The sequence below is a fragment of the Barbatula barbatula genome, assembly GCF_947034865.1.
Source record: "Barbatula barbatula genome assembly, chromosome: 18".
NCBI lineage: Eukaryota > Metazoa > Chordata > Actinopteri > Cypriniformes > Nemacheilidae > Barbatula > Barbatula barbatula.
This window is the reverse complement of record NC_136781.1, coordinates 22,436,578-22,456,659: the sequence shown is the minus strand read 5'-3', so window position 1 is coordinate 22,456,659 and position 20,082 is coordinate 22,436,578. Positions and strand designations below refer to the sequence as shown.

Here is a 20,082-nt window from a genome sequence, read left to right as displayed (position 1 = left end):
TGGTCTGACCTTGGAAGAATAACCATCTCTTTACATTAAAGGGGAAATATTACACAAAATGCACTTTCACATGGTGTTTGAACACAGATGCCTGTCCCCGGGGTGTGTAAACGATCCATCCAGAAACAGTGTCAGAAAATGAGCTGTAAGCCCCGCCCACTACTGGTGAGCAGCTGTAAGCCACGCCCACCGCTGGTGATGTTAATATCCTCACTTGAGCAGCTAGAGATAACGTGCAGACAACATAAACATTACTGCTGTGCTGTTTAACACATGAGAAACATAAGAGAGTCTCCTGAGAGCACACAGTGAATTCATTTCATTTATCAAGAGCTTTAGTCACCCGACTGCTTTACAAATAAGCGTCACTACAACACTTGTATGTGATTATGACTCTAACTTAATCGACCAATCACAACAGCGTTTCCATGCCTCTCCGTGAGCTTGTGTAAGCGCTTGGATGTCTCCCAGTCAATCAATGGAGATCAGGCAACATCACAAATAGTGACATCATGGCATCTGACCAATCAGGAGTTGCAGGGGCGTTTCAAACCTCAGCATAATTCCAGAATTTGTGAAATACAGATCTGTGCTCCTACCTACTCCCACAAATACATAAATATCATCGAAACCAACAATAATAAGTTAATGAAACTCACATGTTATACTGTATAGTTATATAGTTCTGCGTAATGTTGAGCTAGATGCTGTTTGCGTACTATTTCTAGAAATAAGTGAACATTGTTGCTGAACATTGTTTACCTTCACTGATAATGCATTATAACATTGGGCAATAGTATTTATTTGTGCATTGAATTTTGCCACAGGTTTGCATAACATTATACAGTGAACCAGTGAACCTAAATTGCATATTTGTGTTTATTTTTACTGCAAGCCTTATTTCTGATCAAATAAGTGGCACCAGCAGAACTTAGTGCTATTTTTCACGTCTTATTATATATTTACAATTTATATGTCAATACTCTTTGTTTTCAGTTGATCTGCACTACACTGTTACTGTTTTGAGTGTGTGTTTGTACAAAATGTTCCCAAATAAAAGAAATATGTTCCTTAATAAATATTCTATGAGGTTTATGTATGTTTTATGCATCTATTTATATTTTATAATGTATATGTGTCAACATTTCGGAAAAAATGACCATAGACCGGCGAGGAACTATATACTGTGTGGACACTTTATTGTCCTTGATTTCATAATCAAATATTTTTTTCTTTTACATTTACATTTAGGCATTTTGCAGACGCTTTTATCCAAAGCAACTTACAGATGAGGAAACAACTTTTAAGTCACAAAAGTGAAAATGTCTTGTAGTAACCTACAATACCACTCCAGGTTTGAAATTTTGAATTTCAATGAATGCCCTATAAAGGGTTAAGCGATGGGAGTTTTGTTCTGTGGCATAGCATCAGAGTTTCAGAACGGAGGTTTAGTGAAAACTCTGAGTATTTTAACCCTGAAATGAGGGAAACTCTGTGTTTTCTGTGGTTTCAGAATGTGAGGTTTGTCAAACCAGAGAAGCGGGGTAACTCAAGCCTGTTTCTAAAAGAGAGGTCACTTATACTGAGAGTCAGTAACCATAGTAACTAACTGTGTGAACTTAACCTGGTCAGGAGCAGCTTTTCTTTAGTAAACTCAGAGTTTATTTCCATCGCCTCCCTTTTAAAGCACAAGAGCTGTAACTCATTCATTCATTCATACAGTCATTCATTCATTCATACAGTCATTCATTCATTCATGACACACATTAGATCACACAGAGACCATCTCACTGAGTAATGTCATGTGCTTTGATAGAGGCTTCATGAAGAGGCTTCATTCATACAGTCATTCATTCATACAGTCATTCATTCATTCATTCATTCATTCATAGGGATGAACTTTGATTTCAGGAGAGCAGTTTAGGAGCCGAGTGGAATTTTGTCATTACCCTGAGCATTTGTATAAAAACTGTACCGTTTTTCTTTACAGTGAATTATATATATATATATATATATATAAATCATTACATCAGAGCTGATTCTTTCCCTTACATGTTCTCACAAATTGTTGTTTTCTATGGACGATGAGAAATGACTTAATAAAGTGCACGAATAAAGAAATGAATAAATACTGACATGTTTTGCAGTAATGAAGTGATAAAGGTAATAAACACTTAATTTAGACGTGCAGTCATTGCTACCCAAATCCGCTCCCAGGGTTCCAACCGGCGATCAGTCTGACTTTGAGTCTCACACCCACACTAGAGCACTGATGGGGCCTGAGAACATCAGATTTTATTATTATTTATGTTTTATTTCTGTTGTTTCATTCATTTACTGATTACTTTTTATTTGTACATTTATCTATTTATTAATTGAATCTAAAGTCATTTCCAGCACATTAGTAAATCCACTGTATACAGAGCTGAGAGTGTGTCTCGCTCTCAAGTGCTTTTTTTGGTGCTGTTGCCATGGTGAATCATCATATCAGAGCTCCATTGATCATGGCTTGCCGTAGTCGGGTGCACACGTTAAGTCTACCCATAGTTGATAGAACTAACTCAAATCAGCTGTTCTGAGACCAAAAACTCAAAGTTTCACATCTCGGTGTACATCAACTCAGAGTTCACATGTTACATTTATGCATTTGGCAGACGATACTCGAATAAAATAATAAATGATCTGTTGTATATTTTCATCTTAACCTTCAGAGGCTTGACTTGGATGTTTAATTTCACTTGCATACAATACAACTTAACAACATGAAAACGTGTCAGAAATGAATTCAAATGTTTCTCCTGGTATTTGCTAACTTGTCAAAATAACGACATAGACTGTTCATGTTACCATCACAACACTGCAGAAGCCGCGTGACATTTGAAACATTTCAACGGTTTACAGAAACAGTGTAAAGAACGAAAACCCTTCAGATCAATGAAAGTGACTACTCGGCAAAAGCTCTGTGATCATCAACTCCACTGCACCGATGGCCATTGCGTTCATGATCTCATGGCATCCGTCATTTACTGGTGGTAATAAAAGAGTTATCGACTCGTTCAGATCTACATGTAATCCCGTAATCGATTCGTATGTATATTTCCCCATTTGATTTTATAATGTGTCATCAAAATGTAATAACATGTTCCGTGTTTTTTCCAGTCATCTGTCAAAAGGAGCCGTGCCCTGTTCTATCCTGTTCTCTGTTTATCGTTAAAAATAGGCATCATGTGTTCTTTCACATTCACTTCCATGAGATAATGTGAAAAACAACACGTCAAATGTGAATGTAAGATTTCATGATTTGGAAATGAAACGTTTTTGTGAAATAAAGATATTAAAGCGAAAGGGGTATTATGGTTTTGATATTTACTTGCCAAAACAGCCTGATGATAATAACGATGATAATTCTGTCATAACAGACATGTGTGTGTGTGTGTGCGCGTGCGTCTTTCCTCCGTTCTGCCAAACTCTCAGCTTTTCCACCCAACATAATGTCTTGATAGAATTCTTTTGTGAATCCCTGAGGCAAATTGGATTGCAGCAGCTCAAGTGAGAGTGGAAAGACCATCAACAGGCTCTCAGAGCAGAAGTGTACTGTTGCCTGGCAACCCTTACTGATGATTCTGTTATGCAAATGTGTCGGCATTTACATAAGATTTCCTGTTGCTGCATGTTGAGACTAATAGTGTTTTGGATGATCACATAGACTGCATTGTAAAAACAAAAACGTAATAGTTTCCATGTTTTTGTTTTTATTTGATGTGTTTTCCACTGCTGTGTAGAGTTAATCATTTATTAAATCATTGGGATTATATCAACAGTTCATTACAACTGCAAATGCAAAACGTATCAGAACGAACCAGTATATAGAAACTTCAGAAATAGTGCTTCAAATTAGGTTTCTGCTTAATATGAACAAAATCTTTATCAACCATCGACCCAAATCGAAACCCCTGCCAAATTTAAAAACATAAATTAAACTATGAAAGAGAAAACCAGAATTACAATTTCATTTTACATAACTGCACACAGAACATGTGCCAAAATGCTAAAATATTTTATTTAAATTTTTACACTGACAATAGGTTGTCCCTGTCAATATGAAAATGAAAAGGCATATGTGAAATAGAAATTGTAAAAACACTTTTTTTTTATTAATAATAATAATAATAATAATGCTCACGCAACAATTTAAATTTTAAGTTTGGTTCTCATTGTCTTTTATTTAATTTTCTTTTCCATTTTCATTTCCATGCAAATGACATGTTAATTAGTGGGTGTGGATAAACGTCTGCTAACTGGTAACGCACAGCGAAACGTCATATACGTTCATTTGAATGAACGTGTGTAGACCTTGTTAGGCGCTTGGTCTTAGCTCTTTGTGTTGATTACGACTGACTGTGCCTGGTGCAATACCCAAAAGTTGCAGTGTGGTGTTCTGCATCTCTGATAAATTAACAAACGTCTGAACAGACGAACAAACTAAAGGGTTGGAGAGCACTGCATCTATAGCGTGCCCTGAACCATATTGGAGCGCGGTTGTCCCCACAACCCCGCTGACCTGCGTTCACACTGTACATTACCATCCATGGGCGTGTCAAATAGGGTGACACAGGGTAGCACCGGCCCCCCACATATTATGCATTCCCCCCCTTGTGACCCCCAACAGCACAGACTAACTGATCAGAGTACAATATCTGCAGAAGCAATTCGGGTGCATTTAAAATCTCACACACTGTACCGATGTCATAATCTGCAGCAACGCTTGAAGTAGAACACACCAACTCACTGTCTGATTCACTGCCAATTATTTCCCATATATTTACGACACCATTGGATTAGAGTCCTGTCAATTTTGCAATCCTCAACGCCACTGGAAAAGAGTGCTGTCAATTTCACAACCAATGCTCAATGCCATTGCAGACCACGTCTATGTTCCTGTAAGTATCAAATTAAGTATGAAATACGTTAATGTATGTTGAAAGTTTGGTTGTGTTATTCAGCCACGATGCATCAGCACCGCTTAAAATAGAAATCAATATTAAACTTTTTTTCAAAGATTAAAGGCAGAATCGCGACAAAAACGTGGTAAAAGCTCAAATGTACGTTAGGGTTTGAAGAATGTTAGTGTTCTGACACTTGACATTTTAAGATGTAGAATAGTGCATTTGAGTAAAAAAACGTTATATATATTTTTTTCGTTTACAATGTCCAAGAACAGCTTCACGTTTAAGGAATGCGAACTAGTGCGAATACAGCTATTGTAAGACCACACACAACCACTTCTTACATTGGTGTACTAAATGTAAAATGTCAACATATGGAGTTTTGTATATATTTATTGAATGGTCCAAGCAATGTTGCACTAATAAATGTACCTCAGACTTTCTCTTCAGCTTTATTTTTCAAAGAGCTAAGACCAAGTCTACACACATTCATTTGAATAAAGGTTTATGATGCTTTGGTGGGCGTTTCCATTAATCTAGACGCTCATCCACACCCACTGATTAACATGAAATTTGCATGACTTTGAAAATGAAATAAAAGAGAAAATCAAAGGAAAATCTAACTTTACATTTTAATTTCACATATTGTGCACACAGTTATGTATAATGAAATCTTGTAACCTATCAACAACAAATGAAATCTCCTTCACAGAACTTCACAGAAGGTTAATAGGTGCCACGAGTCAAATCCCCAAATATCTGCCTACTCTCTTCTATGTTAGACAATAGTTTATTTGACACCATATTTACTTTACAATATTCAAATGATCAGCAAAAATAAATGAAGAATGCATGAAGTCAATGCTGCTGGTGTTGTTTCTGACCCACATACAGACAGATGGGCTGTTTTTTCAAGACTTACACTACATACATCATTTAACCCACAGCACAAACTCATGGTGGATTTGTTTCCTCGGAACACTGTTAGCAGTTTTTCTGCATCTGCTGCTGTGTAAAGACATCGGTTTTCATGCTTCGCTCTTATTTACATGTCTCATAACAACATGACGTCTGTATTCTGAATGTACCGGCACCGCTGCTTTTCAGCACTTTTCAGAGAGGAATCACTTGTTTACACACAGTGTACCTGTTTAGCGTTATTTCTCAATGTGAAGGCTTCTCCATTGATTTAGGTTGTTTGTCTAATGCGTGCGTCTGTTTGAGACACATTTCATTCTCTGCATTTGTGAAAGTAGAAATGATTTGGTAACAACCCAACACACAAGTGAAAGTGCAGTCACAGGTATCAATCATCCAGTTTGAGTATCGACACCAAACGTGTTCTTACTGAAACGGAGAACCCAGGTGCTAAAGGTATGAGCCGTGTGTTAAACATCTGTATTAGATGAGGAGTGTTGAGAATGTGTTGACTTAAGGTTAGAATGAGGGGATATAAGTACAAACAATACACGTGTGAATTGGCAAAACATTTTTGATAACTTAACAAGATTTCAATAGTTTCACTTTTAGGTGAGAAAATGTCTCTGTTGGTATTAATCGCGCGTTCATGTAGCACTAAATAACCTATTAAGACTCTCTGAAAGCCTATTTAGTGAAGATCTGAGGATCATTGAAATGAATCATTTTCGTAGAAGTGTGAATTTCCTTGTAAAGCATTCAATTCATTCATTCCAAATTGCAAGGGTTTAACTTTCTCTCATCACTTCATAAACATTCAATTGAAGCACTTTGATCAGATGGAGCATTTTAACAAAGTCTTTAGTACTTTGGAGAACTCCTGTCTATGAGGAGTCGTGGATGCTCTCGGATGTCATCAAAAATATCCTATTTCGTGTTGAGAAAATAAATGAAAAATTCATTTCGCCCTGTAATACATAAAGCTTCTTCAACTGATTCACGGGCTGTAGGATCCTGTGAATTTCATCAAAATCTGCTTTAGAAACATCTCTGTTTGATATTTAAAGCTATAATAATGACAATATACCTACGAGTGGATAGAGGTGCCAACGGCAATCAACGAAACATCTAATACTACAGTAAAATAAAAATCCCAGTTGACCAGATGATTTATTTTTTATAATTGATTCAAATATCTATGTTGGAGATTCTGGAGACTGAAGTGTACACTGGGATACTGGGATTTAGTTTGAATGTGTGATATGAATAGCGTGTGCTCATGAATGCCTGTTTATAGAAAGCTCAAATGAAAAGAGTTGAACAGTGTTGCTTTTTCATGACTTAACAAGCTGATAAACCGCATTACAAGAAATGTCAAAACATGTGAACTCCTGTCTCTGTGGTTATTATAAATACAGACTACTGTAATCATTTTTTTTAGCAGAAAGGTGACGTGTTGAAAAAGCTGCTTTCTGAAGGCTATAATCAGAAACATAGGTAATATAAAAGAACATTATTTTCAAGTAGTTCTCGACCCGGGCGCAGATACTCCATTGTCTCTGGTGACAGAAGGATGCCGATGAATATATGCCAGCATATACCTCATGTATACATTATGAAAAATACATTATTTTTCAAAAGAAAATGGGGCAAATACATTATATTGACATATACATTCTTTGTTCGATGATTGTGTAATTCCTTCTAAACTATAAACATCATCTGTCGTTGACAGGAAACTGTGAGTTCGGCACATTGTGACATGAATTAAAGGCTTTGAAGCCAACGTCCTTCTGAAATATAGCACAGAAGATTGTGTTGGGTTCTTCGAGATTACGTGTGACATTTTCTGATCCTCGGATCATTTGTTCTTCTTCAAACAGAAAACATCACAGCTGGCTATTGTTGAAGACTTCAGAAGTGTTTTATGCATTATGTGACGCTCTGTATAATGTGCATGAATATAAGATTGTGCGGTGACAGACTACAGGACGACTCTCATCACTCCAGTCGTGTCACATGATATTAATGTTTTGACACAAATCCAGCTGTATGACATCACTGACTCACATCCTTCTGCATGATACATCACTCACACAACCGCCAACAGATAAATGCACACGGGTCATTCTTAAAGAAATCATTTACTTACCCTCATGCCATCCCAAATCTCACTTCCTTTCCTCAGCTAAACAAATAACTTTAAGATTTACAATAATAATACTAAATAAATACAAACTCAGAGCTTGAGTTTAAGTGGTCTATACTGAAGAAAAAAACTATACCAAAATATACCCGTCAATCCTTTTGAATGTAAAAGCATTGAGACAGAACATCCTTTTAATGAAAATATATATTATATAAAAGAAAGATGGCACAGTGACCCATGTAAACTCAAACATTCTCACAGTATAGTCTTACATGAAATATGTTCATAAACCAAAATAATTAAAGATCACACCCTACGTACACCACACGCAACAGTAGCAGTGCGACGCCACAAAAGACTTATTAAACCCATTAACGGCTTGTTCTTAATGCTTTCTATTGTCTGTTGTCACGTGGCATCGCTGGCGTGCGGTGTAGACAGGATGTGAATCACAAACACACAAACACACACACACACACACACATCATTTTAACATTGCTCATCCCAAACAGACTCTTCGGATGATGCAGTTATCCCAGCACAGCAAGAGAGGACGTACCAGTCGCTCTCTTCTCTGTATTTCACTCCAATGTAGGCTTGTTTACATACCTCCTTTTCTACAAATTTTCTTGTTGGGTTTTCTGGCACATTCCTTGGATATTCTTTTGACTGTAAAATGAATAAAAGACTACAAAATAACAAAAGGCTCTGGAAGAAACATTTGTGGAGAACATGCAACATCGTCACCACCCCTCCCCACAATAACAACAAAGAGAACCTGTCCAGAACGTTAGCTGGGGTGTGTTAGGTCTTTTTGGCAGAAAATATTCCAGAAAACCGGAAGTGATGTGCTGCACGCTGGAACGCAAGAGGCCTGGTTTTACATGCACTGCTATATATAAGACCCTTTACCAGCACAAAAGAGGCTGACTGAACTCTGTCTCTGCACCGCACCATCACTGTCTGAACCTGAGAGAAGCAACACTCTGATTTACACTGCACCAAACCTGCCAAAGACACACACACACACACACACGGTGCAGAAGTAACTGGCGACCAGTGTGTGCTTTATGACTTTTTAGTGCAGTTTCATACTAACACAATCAAATATGACTTAGCTGTCCATTACACAATTACTCTGTTCCAAAACCTAGTGACAGCAATTTAACATGCAATTGATTTGAACTTTACAGTCGTAAAATGCATTGTGCGCTGTAAAAGATGTTGCAATAATTCTAATTCTTATTGACTTAGTTAAAGGGTTCATATGGCACGAATAAATGTTTTTCTGTATCTTTGGTTTGTTGTTAGTTGTCAATGCATGTATTAGAAAATGTAAGTATGGGAACAAAAGAATCGTTCTATGTAAAAGCGAACACTCAACCAGACCTGCCTGAAACGCCTCGTGTAACCACACCCCCAGAAATCTACGTCAGTTTGTGGTATGATTTGACAGAAACAGGGACAGTAAAAGGTCTTACACGGTAAGGACCGATGCCACAGGCCTCTTGCGTTCCAGTACAGTTTACCAACTGAATAAAAAGCTGATTGGCTCATCAAGCAGTCTAATCTCAGATCTCGAATCCCCCAGAACAGTCGAGACAGTGAGGAGAGGGAGGTGCACCAACATCATTACATCCAATCTTCATGTCAGATTAGAATCTGAGCTCTTACATTAAAAACCTACTTTCTCATTTTACTTGCTCTCTTCTGGCCCGCCTTCTTACTTTTTGCTTTGCTCTCTCGAGCAACACAAAAGAGGAACTCATAACAGTGGCACGAGAGGGAAGAGTCGATGAAAAGACTTCATGGGCAGATCAAGTCAAGATGGGAAATGGAAATGACATACACAGACACGGCATGCGCCAGACTCATGCTCCAAACACAACACAAGAAATGACAAAATGTTTCCTTTATACCCGACCCACTCACCATCCTCCGTTGGAACGTAGATGTTTAGGTACAAACAATCCTCGTTTTGATCTTGTATGTGTGTGGCGACTATATCCAAGTTAAAGGTGAACCAGATGGGCATCATGATTTCCGGCACAGCGTTGTGGATGTTTTGCGGACACACGGGGGCGAAGTGAGTGGCGTTCTTTATCCCCGACCAAGAGGAGGGCGGCTCGGGGGGTAGGAAGCGTTTCTCCCCCACCGGAGGGGCGGCGTACGGCACACCCAGATATTGGTCCACCGGTCCCAGGATCTCGCTGGGCAGCGGAACCCGCGCACCCCGTAACTTCCCGTACTGCGTGTTCACAGTGGGGTAGTAGTCCTGTCCTCGGACGAGCATCACGCAACAGCAAAAGAGCCATATCCCCAGAGAAACGCTGCCACAGCAGAAGTCCCGCTGGTGTGCGAAGAGCCGGTTTCTGTGCACGGCTAACCACATGGTCTGTTCAAATGCCCGCTGCCGCTAGACCCCAACGTACAGTGAGAAACTCCTCCAACACGTGCCTTCAGGCCCTCAAACACGCCATTCATTGAAGAAAACACACAAACACGCTCTTCTGCTTCCCTCTGGACAAATCGTCATTCACTGTCCAATAAGCTGGTCAGATTGTCTCTCCTGCAAGAGAAAAACAGCACAGGAAAGTCACTTTTTATTGATTCTACATAAAACAGTATTCATAAATATGACAAGTGTCCTTAATGCATCCACCGGCCTGCAGAGTAAACCGCAAACTATATGCCCATTAAAGCTCTCCTGCTGTATGTTGATTTATAAACACTTCAGAAGACCCACACTCTTCTGCAATACGCCTCACAGTCCTTTAGTGGTTCGCAACTGATGGGTCGTGACTCGTGACCCAGGCATGGATCACACACCTGTAAGATGGTTGGGTCACAGACAATACATGTAAAAAACATATGTAAAATGAAATGCCGTGAGCCATAGAATCATGCATAGGACAGCTAAATAAATGGACTTGTTTAATTTAAATGGAGGAAAAATGCTTGTTGAAGTAGCAACATCAAAGGCTGTGCATCAAATCAAACTAGCTTGGTCGGTTTGATCAAAGGTCCAACGCTTTATCTTTTAATCCAAAGTGACTTACAGCTAGCTATACTTTTTATCAGTATATGTGTACCCTGAGAATTGCACAAACAACAACTGATAGCACTACGCTCTCACGCTACATTTCACACACTTGGCACAGTGCTTTTTAAGGTACATGAATGTAGAAATGGAGATATGTATGTCTGGATGTGGATCTACTGGAATGTGATGCACATAAAAGAGTCTTCCATCAAGCCAAAATAGCCGTGCTATTCAGTGCTGAATCAAATACTTTAGGCGCAGCTCCACTGTCCCGTCTGTGGATGGATGATACGGCGCCTGTGCTAACGCTGTAAATGCTAATGGTGAGGAGGGTGATCCCCGGTGGAGAGAAACTCTTCCCAGCTCAGCTACTGATCAATTTTCAATTTCTAAAGCTTAAGACCCTCGGACCTCTGTCCCTCTGAGGCCTTGGAATAATAACAACGAAAAGCCGAGTTTAGTAGCGGATATTGCATTCCAAAATGACTCTGTAAATGATTTATAATGTATCTGGTGGAGCAGTAAGCACCAGGCAAAGGCAATATGAATCTTCATGGAGGTGCACTTATCACTCCACAGTGCCGATCCGGAGACAGGCTGAGCTTTTCTTCCGGCACATCATCATGGACTCGGGCTGGCTGCCGCCTGTAATCTGCTGGTACCCGTGGCCACGTGACACTGCTCATCTCCAGAGAGAGTAGCGACGGTTGAAATGTCTCGACACTGAGCTACCCTAAACAAATGGTTTTCACAAAGTCAAAGACTTGTGCCATTCACAATTACTCCTCCAGTCAGAATTGATTTCAGCTATTGAGCCTAAACTAAACAGAACTGATACGGTTTTCTCAGGCAAACTTTTATGTGAAGAAATACTTGACAAAAAATAAACGATTTTACTGGTGTTGGTACACATTGAAATATTGCATTGTTTGGTAAACCTATAGAATCCAGAGATTCAATACAGACGTTTAACACGGCCAGCGAGCAATGGTTTGTCATGTCATGTGACTCAAAATAAATAAATATGAAACTACTGTAAGCCCTTAGCATTCCAGGCCATGAGAAGCTCATTATAAGCCTAATATACAACTGACAAATGACTGGCTGTTAGTCCATGATCGTTCACATTTATCACTTCAGACATGATACTGAGAGCAATTGACTAACACGATCCTCAATAAGCTCCTAACCTTGAGTACTAAACCTCACTTTGTCACAAATTTCACATCAAATCTTTCTGCTGTTAGTCAGATTGTACCTGGAGGGTAGAAACACAGAGAAAAACTCCCTAAAATCCCTTCAGAACCACACTGGTTTATGTTTAGTGCTCCACCACACTTCTGCTCTGATCAGACACTTCCGGTTGATCTTGTTGAACTCTCAGATAAGGTGAGACCAGCTAACACCTCAACACACATCTAGTGCAAACACTGCTACTGTAACACCTGCTGTCGTCACCGGGGACATACATCACACTCTCATCTACAGTAGATACTGTACACAACGTCCCAATCAAAGAGGAATAAATAATCCTGTGATCCGTGTGGTGGTATTCGGTAACAGCACACTGCTGCACAGCACAGGAATAATCTTCATATTTACATATGGTTGGCGTACGCCAGCTGATTTATTATATTAAAGATGCCGGTAAACATGCCCCTTGTGTGCTATACCACCACTGATCACCAGAGGCAGCGCAGCTGGACTTCCGGTGGACTAAAACTACTAGTATAAAAATACTTTGTTTTGCTTTTATTGTGTAATAATTTTATGCATTTAAAAAAATATTGAGCAAAACAAACCAAAATGTGGTTTTGGGTTTGTTTATTTATGCTCATGAATACGACTGAATATGTAAAAAAAGACCGGTTTATTTGTTTTTCCGTTTTGAAAACAAAACGAATTATTGAATTATCCGAAGGTACACGGACCGAACTACCAAGCATGCGCAGAAATGTGGATTTTCTGATAGTTACGTTTAATTGGCATTTTAAAGCAGATAATGATCATTTGATGCCAGGTTATTAGGACTAGCTGCAGTTCAAGTCGGGTGGATTACCACATACAAACTCACTCCCAACATGAAAATGAAGACAGGTGTGAGACAGGAGCGTGAAGAAGACCTATGAGCTTTATTTTTCCTACACAAATGGATGTGTTTAATTTTAAATATATTAAAAAGATTCTAGCACTTGTGTTTAATTTACGGACTAATTATCTGAAATATGAAATAAACATTATGCGGTTTAAAACATTGATCAGTTTTGATAACAATGGACGAGGCTTTCTCTGGCACAGTTCCACACATCTTACATGTGTGATCCACTCCAGAGAACACCCGACCGTGATCACAACTTCCATGTTTGGATTTTAAATATATAAAGACTTGCCGAGTCATAAGCCCAGTTTCACAGACAAGGCTCAAGACTAGTCCCAGACTAAAACCAATGTGTGACCTGTCTTAACTCAAAGTAACTTGCCCAAAATATATCAGTGCTATGTTTGGTCTCAAGATGCACACCAGTAATATATTCTTCTAAGGCATTTGAATATAAGCAAAATAAATATCTTAATTCAACTAAGCCGTGTCTGTAAAACCAGGCCAAAGTGTTCAAGTCACCAGTCATTGGTGTCAAAGTCTTAGTCAAGTCACAAGTCTTCTCTGATTTTGTTGAGTCAGAATCACGTCCAAGTCATGAGACTCGAGTCCACAACCCTGGAGACCACTACTATTAGACAGACAAATCAGACGAGCATAAAGGCTTGTCCACACCGGGACGATTATCATCGACATTTAACGTCTCATGAATAAACAAAGGGCGCCAATGTGAGTGTGCACACAGACGTGCAAAACGGCAGGCGTAAAAGCGTCATTAAAATAAAAAACACATCAGGCTCGTTATTGGGTTGATGTGCTGCGTTAAAAACTGATGAGATTGGCACTTTTGTTCACGTACCTGGAGCTACTGAAGTTACAGTAAAACACGACTTGGTGGCGCTCAAGCACAAAATGGTCTTGCAGAGCACAAACTGACGAAAAGAGGAAGCTTCTCCTGCGTGACAAGCGAGTGTCAGAAGCATAAAGTTGCCCAGCGCCACCTTGTGTACCGGGGTATTTCTGTTTTTCATTAAGAGCCATCTATGTCAGGGAGTGAATTTGCATGTTCAAACACCTCATCGCCAGTGAACTTTTTATACCAAGAGATTTACAAATGAGGTGAATAATGGAAAGCAATTGGAACAACTTAAGGACAACAAAAAGCGTAAGTGCAATAAAAAAGGTCTCATATAGCCCACCACAGTATACAGAGTAGGGTTGTCACGGTACCGTAAACATGTCTTACGATACTATGCCAGCTGAAGTGTCTCGATACCAAGTAGTATCTCGATGCTCTGCCATGTTCACCATTTAAATCTACACAAAAAAACACAGATTTACAGTAGTCTTTATAAAGGCAAATATAAGGCTTAGTTTAAATGCAGAACTAAGACGGCCAGTAGGTTTATTTAACCAACTCGTTCAAAACGCTCATTTGAATCATCGAGTCATTCAAAACACACATTCATTTAGGAGATAAACACCACAAGAAAGGCAGATTGTAAGTGTTCTAATGAATATTAATGCGCATATGCAACATTAACTACGATACTACAGTTTCAAAAATAGAGAGGCATCGGTACACTGACAGGTAATTTCATATCCGTTCCAAACTTTGAGAAGAGGCGAGTTCATGCCACTACTCTAATGACAGCTATACGGCGCAATGAAGTAGTGCAACGATGACCAATAAACAAGATATACAAGGCTTTTTTATGAATTTCGACAACGATAGAACCAGGAGTATAAAGAAAAACAAACCATAGTCTAGACGTTACACACAGAGGAGACCAGAGGCAAACCGAGTGAGTATATATGCAGTCCTGAAGACGAGTGTGATTGTAGATTGTAGAGACAGACGAGGGAATGTGGAGGATCATGGGAAATGGAGTCCTTGGGTAAAACACAGAAGAAACAGGCAGGGGGACAGACGAGACCTTGACAGAAACAGACTTGTGCATTTAAACAAGCTAAGGTTGAAGGTTATTATCTGTTGATGTGTAGTTATCATTCCTGGTGTTAACGGGCCGACACTGCAACTTCATCTGATCAATGTATTCTGACTAACACTAGCATTACTCGTGCAGTTTGTTGACCACAGACGGCAGATGTTGGCCGAGCAGTGAAAATCTGTAGTGAAGGTTTTTTTGTCCGCTGTTGGTTTGGCGTGCTTTCAACAGTGCTTTATAGCGTGCTTTTGGTTTTCGTGTGGATGAGGGGTTTGTTTAAACAAAGAAGGAAAAACTCCCCATGTTCATGTGGACTAGGCCGGAAGCATTCAGTCAGACAGAGGAGCGTGAGTGAGATCAGCTGATAATGTTGACTGATGGCTTCCAGTTCATCCCAAATGGGTTCAGGTAAGTTTATTTGACAGTAAATCGCTTCTTTATGGACTTCACTGTGCAGAGGGTTTCTGCCACAATGGAACACAAAGTCAACAGCACACAGTGCACTAGAATGTCACTGCTGCAGAATTACTAGGTGATCACTGTCATTCAGTGACATAGATGAGAGTATATTTGATATAATGTATATTTGGAACGACAAAGCAACCAGAAGTCATTTATTTTCAATCAGAGTTTGATTTGAAGCATCGCAACATAACACCAATGGCTTTCCATGTGCTCATGTGATCCTCTGTAACAGCGAATAGGAGCCGCTTCCTTCAACCAACAGCAAACTGATGATCTCTAACGGGTAGCAGTGTAAATGCATCATTATCAAGGCAAAACCCGTGTAGCCTAATGAGGCACTGCAGGACAAAGCCCATGATATATGTCGTGAGGACTATCTCAACCTACACACTCTGTCCAAGCAGGTTCTGCTTAATTCACACTCCCACAACACCATCAGTGAGGAGGACGCTTTCACAGCGTTACGTCACCATGCGGTCTCGTTCCTCACAACCCTGTCAATCTGACAACCAATCAAAGACTCAGAGGACTTTGATAGACAGGAAAAGTCTATGCTGTTAAAAACTGAATGATGAAGAAGTAATTTGGAGATGAACCTCTATCATTCTCTTTAATACGGTTCTGCTCTCACAACAAGACAACGTGACCAAGTGTTGGCTGGTTTTCACATCACACTGAGCCGGTCCTGTGATCTAGTGTTACCCTTCTGTAAAAAGAAAACATGAATACTGTATTTCTCGTTTATTTGGTACCTTTACTTTAAAGATGGTCCATTTCCAGCAGCCGTGTGTGTGTCAAACACACGTTAGATCGGTTCCGTTGAAGTCATGTCGCATTCGACGGTGAAGAAACATTACAGTACAAAGTGAATTACATGACTACAATAAGGAACATCTCCAGGTACCTGCTCTCTGTCCGCCATTGTCCCGCTGCCTGCACATCGCACATGAGCACACTGATATGGTTGTTGTGCAGGTTAAAATACAACAACAGCAATGTTTAAAAATACAACATACAGACTCCCATATTTAGGGCCCAATGATAAATTCGTGGAATCCAAACAGATGTTGCTGTATAACGCAGAATGGCACAGAATCTGGCAAATAAGTAATATTTAGCAACGAACCGCTAACAAATTTCGAATTTGGCATGAATAACTTCTAGATAGATATAAATATCCAGATGGTGTTTAAATATGTAATCGGCGTTTGTTTCGCTTGTGATCATGGAGCTTGTGGAGTGTTTTATTTATTGGCTATTTTCATTTGAAACCATCGCGTAAAATACAATTATCAACAAATGGACTCAAATGTACAGCTACTGCCACGTTTACGCTCAGGGTGCGTATATATGGGTACGTAGAGCTGTAAACCTGTCAGAGGAGCTTGATGCTAACATAAAGTTTGCCGGATTACAATAAATGATGTTAGTCAGGATTGTGAGACTGATACATGATTCGGAACTGTGATTGGTCTACTTTTTACTTTTCACATCTTACTGAAACTTCAGAAATTTCTCGTGTCCACGACATGTGGGAAAAGCAACTGTCAAACACCTTAAAAGTCTGGTTAACTTGAAGTTATAATGCACCCACATTTTACCACACCATCCCTCTTGATTTATTGAGTATATTATTTACTTTATTAAACTTAAATGTGCTAGTAACATTATAAAACATTTGAACTTATTATATATTTTTTTACTTACGTTAAAGTACATTTACATTTTTTTATGGTTCAACGTATCTACTGCAGGATTTTTTATATAGTTTATAAATGAATACTCTAGTATAAAACTTTTTTTTCAAATGTATTACTATTGTATAGTAAAGGACGGAAAACACAGAATCCAGAAAAATTCTAACGGATTTCTTATTGATGTCGTGTCATCCCTCATATTGCAAGCCATATCTCTCCGGCCCCTTTGTTGGGATGCTTTTCATGAACTGGCCCCCATGACAAACAAATTGAATAACCCTGATGTAACGTTTAAATTCATTTAATGTATTGAAATGAATCAATTTAACCATGTTTTAAGGTCTTTGCAAGTATTTATGTTGAACCCTTTATTTTCTGGTTTCACCTCAGCAGACAGAAAACCCTGAGACAGGTACATGTTTCTATCATCTATCATGACAACACTACTGTGATCTTTCAAAAATGTTCATCAAGGTAAAAGAGACAAGAACTAGCACGAGCCGTCTCCAATCCGCTCCAACAAACACAGAAGATATTGATCGTCGGCCCATAATAAACCCAGCGTGGGGACGAACCGCAGACGCCACAGGGCTTTTAATTGCCTCATAGGACACAGTCGTCATGCACTTACAAGTTCTCCTGTCTAGGGTTGGGAGAATATTTTTATTGATAAAGAGTTTTTTTCCTTCATTCCAGTAACACTTAAGTGATGTCTTCTGTCACAGTGAATCTACAGCACCACAGCAAAATACATCATGTCTCCAATGTCAATGTGATGAGAAAAAAATAATGACTGACGTCAAATAAAACAATACAAACACAATCATTTTACTATGGCTTCATTAATGAACACCACCACATTGTGAATGTGAAGAAAACTAAAAAGATGTATTAACTGATACTATAAAGAGGTATGTATTCACAAAGTGCCCATAAGACAAGACTCTTTATAGAAATATCTTCTAAAACGCTTAGTTCTGGTTCTTGATTCTGATTGGTTGAGGCACGTTCTAAGTCGTTATAAAATACTAGATTTGTGGCTGCTGAATGCAGTACATAGCCTAAATATCTATGAAGAGAAATCAGTAGCTTTTCATTTGGGAAATTGTAAAGTAAGTATTTGTACCTGTAGACTAAACACTCACAGCCCCAATGTGAAAACTAAGACAAAAACTAAAAGGACAAACTAAGAACAAAGATATACTACAGAAAATAGAAAAGAGAATACAATAGAAAAGTTCATTTTCGGTCTTGCTACACACATGGAATAATCGTTTTATAAAAGCAATAGACCCTGCAAAGCTATGATATGAAAGTGCATTTTATAGAGGGTGTGCATTGATGTCACTTTCCTACATGCAGCGCTCTGTATTGTTTGGTCTCTTTAGCAACGGAGGTTCTCCTTCCAATAAACCGTCAATCAATCGTCAGGGACTCTGATCTTTTTTCTTCACAAACTGATGTCGTAATACAACCTTTTAGTCACTTTCGCGGATCTGTGTAAACGCAGATTGTTTTAATAACGGTGTCGTGTGTACGTGAAACTTTTCAAAACTGCAAAAGAGTAAACTTCCGTTTTTCATCATGTAAACGTGGCTTAAGCTGTTATAAAATACCCTGATTTATAACGGCTGACCGCACAACATTCCCTTAATATAGTTTTATTCACTTTATTTGATGAAACCTTGTTACGCATATGAAATAACTGTTTTATAATAAGTTGTGTGAAGCAGTGTATATTATAACAGCTTAAGAGGGGGTTTAATGATCCGCTTCACGTCATGCCACAACATATTTAACTGTTATAAAATGCACTGTAACCCACTGCTTCATGGAGCGTATTGAGAAGAAGGCATTACATTCAGTGATGCATGTATTATTACAACAGCCCGGGCCATATGTGCCGTTTCTCAGTCTGTTTTATGATCTATTTCATCAGCAATCAAGATATTAAATAGCACGTCATGGAAATAAGTCCTGTATGTTGTTGGGGTACAGATGAGTCAGTTGTAGGCCTAATATCGGCTATTCATGAAGGGAGAGGGCTACATTTTTTGTTTTCGTTTAGCCTACTTGATTTTATTTTAAAGGTATACTGTATCATATTGAAAGCAAGACATAATATAAATATCACATTTTGACCATTCCGTTTATGCAACAGTGAAAAACTTGGCTAAATAAATAGAAGAAATATGAAAAGCCATGTTTGGTGTTTCACTTTTATTCGGCTTCAACCAAGAATGGAGTCTCTGAATCAGCTCTCCATTGAGTCTACAACACTGATGTAACAGAATAAAGAACACACATGACACTGACGCTGTGTTCTAGTTTTGTCACATGATTATCAGCTCTAAAGAATCCCTCAGATGTCTAAAGAGATGACCAAAGCACAGTAACATCTGGACAGATTACAACATTTCCTCACTGCACAAACCACACATACTGTATACAGTACTGTACATTCAGTTAGTGCTGCACAATAAATGGAAAAACTCATACGTGAGAAACAATTACATAATGGCCAAAAGTCACAATCACAGCCATCCATTTGCGCTCATTTCTGTGCGGTGTTTGGACACCGGATACAACGTCAGTCATAGAATGAATACATTGACGTGTCCTTTAAATATTGGTTTTGGATTTTTACTAGACAACATAAGAATTATATTCATTCGTTCCCTTTCGAGAGCCGTCACTTCAACATTGCGGAGACCGCATATGAAACTCCTCCTCTTTTTCACTTTTCCTGAAGTCCTATAGGATAACGCCAGTAAAAAAAAAAACTGATGGCTTCATTCTGTCATCTTTGTGCGGGCC

General features: G+C 38.9%; 1 protein-coding gene across 2 annotated transcripts in view; it reads right to left on the bottom strand.

The window, feature by feature from the left end:
• Positions 1-20,082, bottom strand: part of nlgn3a (neuroligin 3a) — a 165,524-nt gene that overhangs the window by 110,535 nt on the left and 34,907 nt on the right. The window contains exons 2-3 of one of the 2 annotated variants that reach the window (XM_079479625.1): positions 9,946-10,582; positions 8,623-8,682 (exon numbers count right to left, since the gene is read on the bottom strand). In XM_079479625.1, coding sequence (XP_079335751.1) covers positions 8,623-8,682; positions 9,946-10,405 — 520 coding nt within the window. In that variant the 5' untranslated portion in view covers positions 10,406-10,582. The remainder of the gene's footprint in view (positions 1-8,622; positions 8,683-9,945; positions 10,583-20,082) is intronic. The other variant, XM_079479624.1, reaches the window with a different exon arrangement.